The sequence below is a fragment of the Dipodomys spectabilis genome, unplaced genomic scaffold (assembly GCF_019054845.1).
Source record: "Dipodomys spectabilis isolate Male_0828 unplaced genomic scaffold, ASM1905484v1 ptg000422l, whole genome shotgun sequence".
In the NCBI taxonomy this organism is placed as follows: domain Eukaryota; kingdom Metazoa; phylum Chordata; class Mammalia; order Rodentia; family Heteromyidae; genus Dipodomys; species Dipodomys spectabilis.
The window spans coordinates 3,212,766-3,227,507 of NW_024871099.1; the positions used below are offsets into that span (position 1 = coordinate 3,212,766).

Sequence of the window (14,742 nt, forward strand, 5' to 3'; positions counted from 1 at the left end):
TGATCCTCGGATCTCAGCCTCCCATCCTCAGATATCTGCCACCGGTGCCCAGCTGTTTATTTAATACTTAGTGGTACTCAGGTTTGCACTGAGGGCCTCATGTTTGCCAGGCAGGTACGCTTCTACTCGAGGCACATCTCCAGCCTTTTATTTTATTATTTTCATAGAGTTTTTCAGACTTCCCTGCCTGGGCTAGCTGCAAACTTAGATCTGATCTCAGCCCCCTGAGTAGCTGAGATTATAGATGTGAGCCACCAGTGCCTATCCCAGCCTGGCTGAGTTAGGTGGTTTCTAATTGTGTTGTGAAGCTCTTAACTGATGTTTACTTCTCACTTTAAAGTGACAATGTAAACATGTCACTCCCTCCCTCTCTTGGAATTGCCTCCAAGCAATTAAGGAAAATGAAGATAGTCAGATGCTATCTTTCCCTTCTTTTCTTCTTTCCTTCCATCCCACCCCCCCCCTCTTGTTTCAGCCCAGAGTCTGCAAAATGCTAGTAAGCTTTGTTGCACCACAGCCCCACACCTTCAGCCCCATTGTGTGTCACTGAGAAAGTTGAGAGTATCACTGAGAAAGTTGAGAGAGTTCTGTAATCTAAAGAGTAACCAGCCCAATAACAGTCACAGAGTATAAAAGATACTGACAGGCAGGTACAGTGGCTGATGCCTGTCAACCTAGCTACTCAGGAGGCTGAGCTCTGAGGCCTTCTTTACAAAGCCAGCCTGGGCAGGAAAGTCTGTGAGACTCGTATGTCCAATTAACTACCAAAAAGCTGCAAGTGGACCTATGGCTGGCTCAAATGGTAGCGCACTATCCTTGAGCAAAAAGCCCCAGTACTGGCATTTGGGCACGTGTGTGTGTGCGCGCGTGCGTGCGTGCATGCGCGTGCACTCACACACACACACGCCCCTCAGACCAAATGCTTAGACCAAACTCTATAGGAAAATAAGGAGCTCCAGTAGGATTTTCAGGGATCATGACAAATTCTTCATCTCCTGGGCTGATATTAGAGTCACTAAGAGGATGTTTTTAATTCACATAGGAACCCTGGGTGCTCAGCCCCAACCCAGAGCTTGGGTTGTTCCTAGAGTTGTTTATTTAACACTGCCAAGGATGTACCAGCAACACGTGGGAAAAAGTAAAAAGTGCACACATTGGAGAGGAAGAAGTAAAATGATTTCTTTGCAGATTATGTGATTATATATCAGGAGCCCCCAGAAGAATCATCTGGAAAACTATTACAAGCAATAAAGTTCAGTCAATTGCAGGATATAACATTAGATGCACAAGAAAGGAAAACATTGTATTTTAGTATTTGTCAAATGGAAATTCAGAGACAGAGCGCCAGTATGCCTGGAAATTGTTCAGCTGCTGGCTCCCAGCTGTCCTGGCTACAGGTGTAACATGCCATTCCCTATACCCTCTACAGACCTGCCCTCATCCTCACCCCTCTGATCTGGCTTTGTATTCACTGTTCAGGCTTCCACGCTGCACTGGCCTGTGTCCACTATCCTACCTTTTGCCTAAGTCCATTGTTAATTTTCTTTTCTTTCCTTTTTTTTTGTTAGAACTAGGGCTTGAACTGGAGGTCTAGTCACTACCTCCTTAGCTTTTCGCTCAAGGCTAGTGTTCTACCATTTGAGCCACCCCTTCACTTCCATCTTTTGGTGATTAATTGGAGATAAGGGTCTCATCTGACTTTCTTGCCCCAGCTGGGTAGAAAATGTAATCGTCATCTCTCTACCTCATGCTGGGTGCTGGTGGCTCGTGCCTATGATCCCAGGTACTCTGGAAACTTGTACATATCAAGTCCAAGTCCAGAGCTTGTCACCTACCAGGTGATGTGATTGCACACTTCTTCCCTGTCTTCTCCCTTCCCCTTCCTCACCTCCTTCTGACCTTACTGACTACCCTTTCTGTCCCCCAACTCAGGCTGACTGCCCTCACTGTTCAGGGTGACTGAAGCTAGGCGCAGAGATTTTTGTCTTGGCTTCTGAATCTCCCAGCAGAAAAATGTTGACCACATGATAGTCATCCATAGCTATTTTTTTTTTTGGGGGGGGGGGGTCAGTCGTGGGGTTTGAACTCTGGGCTTGGGCACTGTCCCTGCGCTCTTCAGCTCAACGCGAACTCTCTACCGCTTGAGTCACAGCGCCACTTCCAGTTTTCTAGTGGTTTATTGGAGATGAGAGTCTCACGGACTTTCCTGCCCGGCCAGGGCAGGCTTTGAACCGTGATCCTCAGATCTCAGCCTCCTGAGTAGCTAGGATTACAGGCGTGAGCCACCAGTGCCCGGCTTATTTATTTATTTTTGTCAGTTGTGGGGCTTGAACTCTGGGCCTGGGTGATGTCGCTGACCTCTTCAGTTCTACCACTTCAGACACAGTGCCATTTCTGGTTTTTCTGGTGGTTAATTGGAGATAAGAGTCTCACAGTCTTTTCTGCCAGGGCTGGCTTTGAACTGTGATCCTCAGACCTCAGCCTCCTGAGTGGCTAAGATTACAAGTGAGAGGGGCTGGGAAGGTGGCTCAGTGGTAGAGTGCATGCCTTGCATGCCAGAAGCCCTGGGTTCAATTCCTCAGCACCACATAAGCAAAAAGCAAAAGGCCGGAAGTGGTGCTGTGGCTCAAGTGGTAGAGCGCTAGCCTTGAGTTGAAGAGCTGAGGGATAGCGCCCAGGCCCAGAGTTCAGGCCCCATGACCGGACCCAAAAAAACAAACAAACAAACAAAGATTACAAGTGAGAGCCACTGGCTCCTGGCTTCAATAGGTATTTAATCAATAGATGGATGAGTGAAAGGAGAGGATGGATGGATGGATGGTTATATGGATGACATAAATGGATGGGAGGGAGGGAGAAAGGTTGAAGGATAGATAGATGGATAAATGGAAAGAAAGATGAATGGATGGATGGTTAGAATGGTGGATATAGATTGATGGATGAATGGATGGAAGGAAAGAGAAAGGATGGATGGATGGAAAGAAAAGATGGGTAGAATAGATGTTTGATAGAATGATAAATATAGATGCATACTTAGATAAAGGGAGGGATGGATTAATGAATGAGGAAGACAAATGGAAGAAAAGCATGGAATGGAGTTGGGGAGCTACATTACCAGCTAAAGCAAAGATTGATTTATTCTCTACCTCTGGCATGGATGTTCCCTTGCTCTGTCATTTTCCTTTGTTTCCCATGCATTGTTCTTTCTTATTCAGACATCACATAAACTCCTTGGGATCCTAACACATTTTTGTTTCTCCGGCAAACAAATGTTGAAATAAAATGATAAAGGAAGGTAATTCCTTCCCATAGCTTTTTTTTTTTTTCCTAGTCTTTTTTCCCTAACATTTGGCACTGTCGCCCTCATACTGAATGGTTGGTTGCTGCAAATTTTTACTGCAAAATATTACATCCTCGCGCAAAGCTAGGTCTATCTGGAATCAATAAGGTTAATGTGTCCAGAAGTATAGCAACAGCGACTGCACAGGTAGCACACAGACAACTGCTTCTCGGGAGGCTCAGAGGAGGTCCCGTCACCAGAGCCAGCATCTAACCCATTCATCGGCACGGCTTGGCAGCTCTCACGTGTCACAGCTCTAATCAACTCTAGGGCAAGAATCCCTCCATTCTAACAGATGGACGTGAATTTAACCAGACAATGAACCATGTATGCGCCATAAATATGTTTGCTGAGGGCATGATTTTTCAGCACAGAACTTTTAAGAGCAGCTGTCTTATCATGAGCCCCCGATTCTTCACAAGATGATTTGTGAACCTAATTCAGAAACAGATAACATTCATAAAGTTAATTGTCCATTTGGTTTCCTTCATACCAGCCACCTAATTATTGGGTTGGGGGAGAGTAGGAGGGAGGGATTTTATAAATAAACATATATATATATATATATATATATATATATATATAATTTTTTTTAAAAAACTGATTTGAGTCAGGTGCTGATGGCTCATACCTGTCATCCTAGCTACTCAGGAGGATGAAATCTGAGGATAATGGTTCGAAGCCAGCCCAGACAGGAAAGCCCATGAGACTTTTCTCTCCAATGAACCACCAAAAAGCCAGAAGTGGAGCTGTGGCTCGAGTAGTAATAGACCACCAAACTTGAGCAGAAAAGGAAAAGGGACAGCAGCAGTTCCCAAGCCCTGAGTTCAAGCCCCAGTACCAGCACAAAAATAAATAAGTAAAATGTTAAAAAAAATAATTTGATGTTTCCAAATCTAGTGCCATTTGTCTAAAAGAGCTTGTTAACCTTTTGTGCATTGCCAGCAACTTGCTTTATAGCCTGTGTGAGATGCAAGTAGTTTGCTGTGAATAGCCATTATTTTTCCTTGCAGCCTTCTTTTAGTACTTAAATTGCTGTATAAGCTACTTACTGCTTCAGTGGTTCCACTGTACAGTTCTTAAAAAAATATATGGTTCTTTTGTCTATCCACTTCTGTCATTATCTGCTGAGACATTTTCTGCTCTCTCAATAAGCCTGGGAACCCATGAAAATTAAAATGTGGCGTAGTTGTTCGTTTTGCATTCTGTCGAGGGTGACTTCTATTGATGTACATTTCTATGGGCATGATCCACCAGGCAAGGGATAAATTGCCTTAAAACTGGAACAGTGTTTGTGGAAAGCAGATGTTGTCTTCGCATGAGGCAGATGTGACACTTGCAAGTGTCTGTCTAATAAAGTTTAGCATTTGGTTCTCTGCAGCTGGTGCCACAATCACCAATTAATCATGTTTGAATGCATTTTTTACTAATTAGATCCCCCTCTGTTTTTTACTGTTCTGGATATATCAAATGGAGGACGAGGACACAAAACCTTTCTGCTTTTAGAACTCGGAGCAATTCTTTCTCTCATCTTTGTAAGACTACATTATTTTTGGAATCATATAGGAACCAGAGTCCATAGATGTTCCTAACCAAGTTGGCTTTCCAGTAAGTCTTGAAGATTTAGCGTTAGGATTTTTTCCATTGGAGGCAGTAGTTAATATGTGTAGTGTGTGTGTGTGTGTGTGTGTGTGTGTGTGTGTGTGTGTGTGTGTGTGTGTGTGTACTGGGGTTTGAACTCAAGGCTTCTTGCTCTCATTTGGCTTTTTCACTTTTTACTCCAGGCTGGCACTCTGCCACTTGAGCCATAGCTCCACTTCCAGCTTTTTGCTGGTTAATTGGAGGTAAGAGTCACACAGACCTTTCTGCCTGTGCTGGCTTTGAAAAGGAATCCTTCAGATCTCAGCCTCCTGAGCAGCTAGTATGACAGGTATGAGTCACTAGCACCCAGCCCAGTTTAGTTTTAACTTGCGTGAAATAGCAGAACATTAAATTTGAACTGTCAATATAACTGGAGCTAATTATTAGTTATCTCCATTTTAAATCATGACTTATAATAGAAAAAAACAGCCAGGCGCCAGTAGCTCATGTCTATACTCCTAGTTACTTAGGAAGACTAAGATCAGAGGATCATCGTTGGAAGCCAGCCCAGGCAGGAAAGTCTGTGACACTCTTACTCCATGGAATTAACCAGCAAAATGCCAGAAGTAGAGCTGTAGCTCAAGTAGTAAAGTACTAGCCTTGAGCAAAAAAGCTCAGGGATAGCACCCAGGCCCTAAGCTCAAGCCTCAAGACCAGCACCATTTTGAAGGAAGGAGGAAGGGAGGGAGGAACCCACAGTAGAAGGAACAATATGGGGACAGGCCCCAGATATCTATCATCCAGCTCTTAACACTCATCAGTCTTCCGGGAATCTCTTTTTTTTTTTTTTTTTCAAGATTCTGAGGATTGTAATTGCTGTTTGTTTTTCTTTTGAGCTGCAGTCTCCTGCTTCTACAGTGACAATATGTGTTTAAACCAAACTAGGTCAGCTCTCCTTTTATTTCAGGAAGTGGAGCGAGAAATCTCATTCAGGACTGAATGTGGACTGTACTATTCTTACTATAAGCAGATGCTGCAAGCACCAACCCTCACACAAGGTAATCGTAGCCCGTAGATCTATTTAGGGTCTATTGCCCTCTTCCCGATATTTTAGTCAAAGCATACATGGCACTAAAGCATTTCAGTGGGGTTTTTTGGGGGTTTTTTTTGTTATGTTTGTCAGTTGTGGGTCTTGAACTCTGGGCCCTGAACTCTGGGCCCTGGGCACTGTCCCTCAGCTCTTCAGCTCGAAGCTAGTGCTCTACCATTTGAGCCACAGTGCCACTTCCAGTTTTCTGGTGGTTAATTGGAGCTAAGAATCTCACAGACTTTCCTGCATGGGCTGGCTTTGAACCATGATCTTTGGATCTCAGCCTCCTGAGAAGATAGGATTACAGGCATGAGCCACCAGCTCCCGGCATGGATTTCAATGTTTTACAGAACTAGTGTTAATTTTCCTCTGAACTTAGGTAGCATTAGATTTAAAAGGTAGTGTTAGAGCCAGGTACGTGGGTAACTCACTCCCGTAATACTAGTTACTCAGGTAGCCAAGATCTGAGGATCACTTCAAAACCAGCCTGGGCAGGAAAGTCCATCAAACCCTTATCTCTAGCCACCAAAAAGCCAGAAATAGAACTATGGCTTAAGTGGTAGAGCACCAGCCTTGAGTGAAAAAGCTAAGGGACAGCACCCAGCCCTTGAGTTCAAGCCCTAGAATGGGCATTAAATCAACAATGATCACACTGCTGCTAACAGTGTGATGACCTGAAATTACAAGTAATAATTTTTCCTGATTTTCCATATATCATTCTTAGGTTTCCGTGGCTTAATATATGATAATAAAACTGAATCTCTGAGGACCATTAACCTCCTTCAGCGAATGAATATTTACCAAGAGGTTTTTCTCAGCATTTTATATAGAGTTCTACCAATTCAGGTATGTTGTAGTTTGTGTCACTGAATTGTTAATGTTGGATAAAAGTCAAAGTCTGCTCTTTGGATCAGAAAGGTTCCATTGGGCAATTCTGATCTTCCACAGGCTTGGGAGAATATCAGCAATAGCCTAGTTTTCTCTACTTATATCATGAACTTTGATTTCTATACAGTAGTGCTTTTTTGCTTATCTTTTATAAGCTAAAAGATTTTTCATAGGAAATCAGCAGTACCCTAGTTTTCTTCATGTGTGTTAGAAACCTTGATTTCTACAAGATACTGCTTTTTATGTTTTTGTATGTTAACAGTTTTTTCTTTAGAGATGCTTCCTGTCATACACCACAATAAATGTGTACAGTTTACAAGATGATAAATATTCATTTTTATTTATCTGTAAGTAGTTGAACAACAAGTTTCAATTCAACATATCAATTTATAAGTACAGTGCATCTTGATGAGTATCACTCTTTCATCCTTCTTCTCATCTCTCCCAACCCCACCCAACCCCTGGTTCCGTTTTCATGTTTATACATTGAGTTGCATGACTGTTTTTCTTTTTTGGGGGGGGTCCGGTTGTGGGGCCTGAACTCTGGACCTGGGCACTGTCCCTCAGCTCTTCACTTCAAGGCTAGCGCTCTACCACTTGAGCCACAGCACCACTTCCGGCTTTTTTCTTTTTTCTTATGTGGTGCTGAGGAATCGAACCCAGGGCCTCATGCATGCAAGGCAAGCGCTCTACCACTGAGCCACCTTCCCAGCCTGACACAGATATTTTTTTGTTTGTGTTCTGTTTTGTTTTAGTACTGGTAATGCAGCTAGAATTCAAAGCCTAGGAATTGTCCTTGAGCTTTTTCACTCCAGGCTAGTGCTCTATGACTTACAGCTCCATCTCTGCCTTTTTGGTAGTTCATTGGAGATAAGACTCTCATAGACTCTCCTGCCTAGACAGGCTTCCAACCATGATCCTCAGATCTCAGCCTCCTGAGTAGCTAGGATTATAGACATGAGTTACCAGTGCCCAGCCTGACATACTTTTTAACCGGCAATGGAAGAGGCTTCTCTGACAAACATTTTAATTCTCTCTTACAGAGATACTTAGAGCCCGTTTACTTTTATATTTATACCTTATTTGGACTCCAAGCAATCTATGTCACAGCCCTCTACATCACCAGCTGGCTCCTTAGTGGCACCTGGCTGTCAGGACTATTAGCAGCCCTCTGGTATGTCACAAACAGGTGAGTTGGAATCCGGCTGCCTTTCTTCCTTCCCTGATGATAAGTAAATACAAAGTTACTTTATTTTCAGTGCAGAACAATTTCTACTAGCATATTTGTTTGTTGGGGAGCATTTTCTCTCAGTGGACCTAGTTGATTTTCTCAAGTCTTCTTGTTTGGTCAGATAAGAAGGCCTACTTAGACCTATTTCCAGCTGAGAAGTGGAACACTGAATGGGGGATCAATAACGAAACTATGTGTAGTAAAGTAATTCTTTACCTGTTTGCTCCTTGAGCCATAGTTCTTCAGCCACATTCTCTCATCATTCTTTTCTTTTCTTTTTTTGATGCTTGAACTCAGAACCTGGGTGTTGTCCTTGAGCTTTTTTACTGAAGGCTGGAGCTCTACCACTTAAGTCACAGCTTCACTTCCAGGTTTTGGTGATCAGTTGGATAAGAGTCTCAGGTGTTGGGTGCTGGTGGCTCTTGCCTATAATTCTAGCTACCCAGGAGGCTGAGATCTGAGGATCATGGTTCAAAGCCAGCCTGGGCCACCTAAAAATTTGGAAGTGGAGCTGCAGCTCAAAGCAGTAGAGCACTATCCTTGAGCAAAACTCAGGAAGAGTATACCCAGGCCCTGAGTTCAAGCCTCAGGAGAAAAAAAGGAGCTGGACACCAGTGGCTCACACCTGTAATCCTAACTACTCAGGAGGCTGAGATCTGAGGATCGTGGTTCAAAGCCAGCCCTGGCAAGAAAGTCCATGAGACTCTAATCTCCAATAAACCACCAGAAAACTAGTGGTGCTGTGGCTTAAGTGGTAGCGCACTTTCCTTGAGCTGAAGAGCTGAGGGACAGCGCACAGGCCCAGAGTTGAAGCCCCATGACTGACCAAAAAAAAAAAAAAAAAAGAGTCTCAAGACACTTTCCTGCTCTGCTGACTTCAAACCACAAATCTCAGATCCCAGCCTCCTGAGTAGCTAGGATTCCATATGGGAGCACATGGTACCCAGAAAGGGTGTGAGACTCTCAATTTCAGTTAACTAACAAAAAGCTGAAAATGGAAATGGCCAAAGGGGCTGATAATTATGGTGGTAGTGGTATTGATGATATCAATACAAGTATTACTAAGAATCAGTGACCAGAATCTAAGTCTATTTGTAACCTATCTTTCACTCTAAGAAATCTTTGAGGAAATGACTAAAAAGCTGTCGTTTGGGCCTTTATGTTTTCTCTGTGCAGGATAGATACCACAAGAGTTGAGTTCACCATCCCACTGAGGGAGAACTGGGCACTGCCATTCTTTGCAATTCAGATCGCAGCAATTACTTATTTCCTAAGGCCAAATTTACAGGCTCTTTCCGAAGTAAGTTTCTGATGACTAGTTTGTTCAACCTGTGTATTCTTTTTCTTTCAACAGTACTAGGATTTGAACCAGGAACTTCACCCTATGCTAGGCAGGTGCTGTGCAGTATGAGCCACACCTCCAGCCCTGAATCAAGTTGCTGTGAACCTTTCTCTGTTTTCCTCAGTTCCCCAGTTTGACTTAAGAAGCATAGAGTTGAGCATGTAGACCAGGTGGCTCACACCTATAGTCCTAGCCACTCAGGAGGCTGAGATCTAAGGCTCACAGTTTAAACCCAGCCCAGGCAGAAAGTCTATGAGACTCTTATCTCCAAATAAGCATCAAAAGTTCCAGAAGTAGAGCTACAGCTCAAGTGGTGGAATGCTAGCCTTGAATTAAAAAAAGCTCATTAACAGTGTACCCAGGCCCTGAGTTCAAGCCTCAGGGCCAGCACCAAAAAGAAAAAAGAAAAAAAAGAAGCTTAGAAAAATGCGATATACATAGTGTTCCAATCCATGTGAACAGTTTGTGTTCCATGACTGAATGTTTCACTGGAGTTAAAGTTTGCTTTCTCTGAGCTTTTCTTTCTTTGCAAAGAAAATGTTTTCTTTCTTTCTTTCTTTGAATGTTAAGAAATGTGGCCCGCATAGTCTACCCTTAAATAGCTACAGCAAAGCCCACACACAATTTCTGTGCAACTGTCAGGATTTTTAAGCCTCTGCTCTTGAGCTGTGATTTGGTACATGATCGCCTCCAGAATCCTGTGGAATACACATACCGTATGTGAATATTTATATGCAGAGTGTCACTTGAGAATGTTCAGAATTTAAGAAATGCAGGGGTTTTCAGAGCAACAGTTAACAGTTTTGCTATTTGGTTCATAGAGATATGGGCTGCTTTTGAGAAAACTTGTCTGCAGAGCTATTTTATTCCTAGAGACATGTAAGTTATACCCAGGTTTTTCTTTCTCTTTTTTCTTTAACAGAGGCTGACGCTTCTTGTGGTCTTCATATCAACTTTCCTCTTCAGTCTGACCTGGCAATTTAATCAGTTTATGATGCTAATGCAAGCATTAGTGCTATTCACCCTCGACTCCCTGGATATGCTACCAGCTGTAAAGGTGTGTCTCATTTACCTCTTCTTCCTTTTTGGACAGTCTTGTGGGTTGGCATTTTAAGTCACCAAGAGAAACCAGGTGCTGTTGACTCACACCTGTAATCCTAGCTACTCAGGAGGCTGAGATCTCTAGTGAGGTTCAAAGACAGCTCGGGAAGGAAAGTCTGTGAGACTATTATCTCCAATTAAGTACCAAAAAAAGCCAGAAGTGGAAATGTAGCTAAAGTGGTAGAGTGCCGTCTTTGAGCAGAAAAGGCCATGGAAGAGCACTAGGACCTGAGTCCTCAAACCCCAGTACCAGTACCAAAAATAGTAATATAGGGCTGGGAAGGTGGCTCAGTGGTAGAGTGCTTGCCTTGCATGCCTGAGGCCCTGGGTTCGATTCCCCAGCACCACATAAGCAAAAAGAAAAAAGCCGGAAGTGGCGCTGTGGCTCAAGTGGTAGAGCGCTAGCCTTGAGCTGAAGAGTTGAGGGACAGCGCCCAGGCCCAGAGTTCAGGCCCCACGACCGGACCCAAAAAAAAAAAAAAAAAAAGAAATATATATTAACATCTACTTGATAGGTGTTCTGCATATTCTTTTCTCTAAATAGTTTGTGTTTTGTTTGTTTTGTTTATTTGTTTGTAATGAACATATACTTCTTTTAGAACTAGGATACAGAATAAAAGGTAGTATTTTTTCCATATAATGATGGTTTACTACTGATAAGCCTAGCTACTCAGGAGGCTGAAATCTGAGGATCACGGTTCATTCAGGCATGAAAGTCCATGAGTCCCTTATCTCCAATTAACCACCAAAAAAAGCTAGAAATGGAGCAATGACCCCAGTGATAGATTTGTGTGAAAAAACTCAAGGACAGTGCCCCAAAACTGGTGCGTGGGTGTCCGCGTGCACATACACACACACACACACACACACACACACACAGGTACTATTTTGGCCATACACACAAAGTTTTAAAATAATATAGCTAATTTATGTGATAATTCCATTCTGAACTTTGTCTTTTATATTTGATATTTTTCTTTTTTTTTTTTTCTTTTTTTTTTTGGGTCCGGTCATGGGGCCTGAACTCTGGGCCTGGGCGCTGTCCCTCAACTCTTCAGCTCAAGGCTAGCGCTCTACCACTTGAGCCACAGCGCCACTTCCAGCTTTTTTCTTTTTGCTTATATGGTGCTAAGGAATCGAACCCAGGGCCTCATGCATGCAAGGCAAGCGCTCTACCACTGAGCCACCTTCCCAGCCCCTGCCTTTTGTATTTGAAACAATGTGGGTGTGAATGGTTAGAAGTATCAGATTTTTAAGGATGAACATTTTTATCATGAAAAGATCCCGAGTTACAAAACCCAATTGCTACTCTCAGCTCTGAAAATAACTAGCTCTTTAAACTCCGGCAAGTGATTTAACTTTTGAGTCTTACTTTCTTCATAAATTAGAATCACTTATCTCAAAATCATGTCAAATGCAAAAGACTCAGATTATCAGCATGGAAAAAGGCAAGACAAACCCAGAGCTCAGTATGGTGACAAGAAGCAGTTTCTTGCCAGTCAGGGCAGGAAAGTCCATGAGACTCTCATTTCCCAATTAACTACCAAAAAGTCAGAAGTGGAGGTGTGGTTCAAGTAGTAGAAACTCAGCCTTAAGTAAGAAAAGCTAAGGGAGGGCTGGGATGTTGCTCAGTGGCAAAGCACTTGCCTAGCAAGTGAAACGTCCTGGGTTCAATCCCCAGTACCAGAAAAGACAAAACAAAAAAAAAAGGAAGGGTCAGCATCCCGTCCTTGAATTTAAGCCCCAGGACTGGCGTACCAAAACAAACAAACAAACCCAAATATACAACTTGGCTTTTTTTACTCAACACTGGTGCTCTACCATTTGAGCCACAGCTCCACATCTGGCTTTTTGCTTGGTTAATTGGAGACAAACCACCATTCATCAGATCTCAGCCTTCTGAGTAGCTAAGATTACAGGCATGAGTATATTGTGTTTTTTTGAAGCTGTTTTCTGAACATTATGTGTAACTTGAGGTGTATCCAGCTGGGGAGCAAGCTGTAGCTATATGCTGATAAAAATCCACTTAACCACCTAATCTTTGCTCTTTCAGGTGACCTGGCTGTATGGGATCCAGATAGCAGGCTTACTCCTTGTCTGTGTCCTTCAGTTTTTTAACTCCATGATTCTGGGATCCTTGCTTATCAGTTTTAACCTGTCAGTGTTAATTGCAAGAAAATTTCAGGTAGGACCTGAGGGATATTTTTTTTGTACGTTTTTTATTATAAAAATGTTACATGACAGCTGGGTGCTGGTGGCTCACGCCTGTAATCTTAGCTACTCAGCAGGCTGAGATCTGAGGATCACTGTTCAAAACCAACCCCAGGCAGGAAAGTCCGTGAGACTCTTATCTCAAATAAACCACTAGAAAACCAGACATGGCGCTGTGGCTCAAGCGGTAGTGCGCTCTTCTTGAGCTGAAGAGCTGAGGGATAGCGCCCAGGCCCAGAGTTCAAGCCCCACGACCGACCGACAAAAAAAAAGTTACATGAACAAGGTAATAAGTACATTTCTTATTGAGCATTGTTGCCTCCTCCTTTGTTTTCCCCAACCATCCTTTCCCTCCCACCTCCACAAATCCCCTCCCCCTACATCTCATAGTTACAATGGGTCAACCTGTATCCTTCATTATTTAAGCATTTTGGTTTTTTTCCCTTCCCCTCCCTGAATTAGAGAATTGTATATACAAGATGTAGGGCACAAACATCAAATACAGTGAAAATAGGGGTTATACTGTGGGGGAGAACATACAAAGCAACAAAAATTCACATGGTACATTATGAATACATTAGAAACAACTGAGAGATATTTTTGTCCTTAATCCAGTAGAGCCTTACTTTCCAACAGCCCCCAAGTGAAACATTTTTGACCCAGTTACCCATTAAAAGCACAAGTCGCATTATTTGCTTTGTTTTTGGGGGTGTGGGGTTTGTTTGGTTTGGTTTGGCTTTTTTGCCAGTCCTCTTAAGTTCATCCTGCACACTCTTAGCTTTTTTCTTCAAGACTGGTACTCTACCACTTGAGCCACATCCATACTTCTGGCTTTGTTGGTTTATGGGAGGTAAGAGTCTCATCTGCCTGGGTTTACCATCAAATCTAAATCCTCGGATCTTAGCCTTTGACTGTCTAAATCCTGCACCTTCACTTCATATTGGCAATTACTGTTTCTCATAGGATTAAAGCCTGAATTTAATTCAGGAATTAGCCACAGATGCTTAGTTAAATGTCATTGATTTCACATTGAAATGAAAGAGCCTGCTGCTGGTAAGAACTTGTTCCTTGGTCATTCAATTTGGTAGACACCATTTTGTTGCTTAATTATAATTACACCGTCTTTTCTCCATCTTTCCTTACTCTATTATTGATTTTCTAACTGAATTAATATTAGCTATCTTAGGCTGGCACCAGTGGTAGAGAGCTAGCCTTGAGCTAAAGAAGCTCAGGGATAGCAAGTGCACAGGCCCGGGTTCAAACCCCAGGACCAACATATACCAACATATACACACACACACACACACACACACGCACGCACGCACGCACACACACAAATTAACTCTCTTTTAGAGTTAAGAATCCAAATAGCTTTAGAAATATAAGACCTTTTCCAACCAGGTGTGGTGGTATATGTCTGTAATCCCAGCTACTCTGGGATGCAAGTTAATAGAAGGTTGGTTTAAGGCCTGCCCAGCTGGATGTACAAAACCAGATGATAACAGAATAGGCTGCAATTGTGACTCAAATGGCAGAGTGCTTATACAGCAGATGGGAAGCCCTGAGTCCAATCTCCAGAACCATTAATAATAATTAAGCAAGGAATATTTCCTAAAGTCTTACAAAATCATGTTTGGTCTAGCTCTGGTAGATCATGCTGTACTCTTAGCTTCTTAGGAGGCTGAAACTTGAAGATAAAAAGGCAGCTCAGGCTGGAAAGCCCATGGAACTCTTATTTCCACTTATCCACCAAAAAAGCCAGAAGTGGAGGTATGGCTCAAGTGGTAGAACACCAGCCTTGGATGAAAAAGCTAAAGGACAGTGCCCAGGCCCTGAGATCAAGTCTCAATATTAGCGCGCGCGCACACACACACACACACATTTCCTCATCTTACAAATGTTCCTCTTAAGGGAATGGTTGAATAGAAAAATAGAAATGTTAATATGGCATATATATC

The 14,742-nt window shown here is 42.8% G+C and overlaps 1 protein-coding gene across 1 annotated transcript in view; it reads left to right on the forward strand.

The window, feature by feature from the left end:
• Dpy19l3 (dpy-19 like C-mannosyltransferase 3) overlaps positions 1 to 14,742 on the forward strand; it is a 44,769-nt gene that overhangs the window by 10,263 nt on the left and 19,764 nt on the right. Inside the window, exons 4-9 of the mRNA XM_042668175.1 lie at positions 5,889 to 5,979; positions 6,736 to 6,857; positions 7,943 to 8,088; positions 9,307 to 9,430; positions 10,395 to 10,529; positions 12,627 to 12,758. Of these exons, the coding sequence (XP_042524109.1) occupies positions 5,889 to 5,979; positions 6,736 to 6,857; positions 7,943 to 8,088; positions 9,307 to 9,430; positions 10,395 to 10,529; positions 12,627 to 12,758 (750 nt within the window). The remainder of the gene's footprint in view (positions 1 to 5,888; positions 5,980 to 6,735; positions 6,858 to 7,942; positions 8,089 to 9,306; positions 9,431 to 10,394; positions 10,530 to 12,626; positions 12,759 to 14,742) is intronic.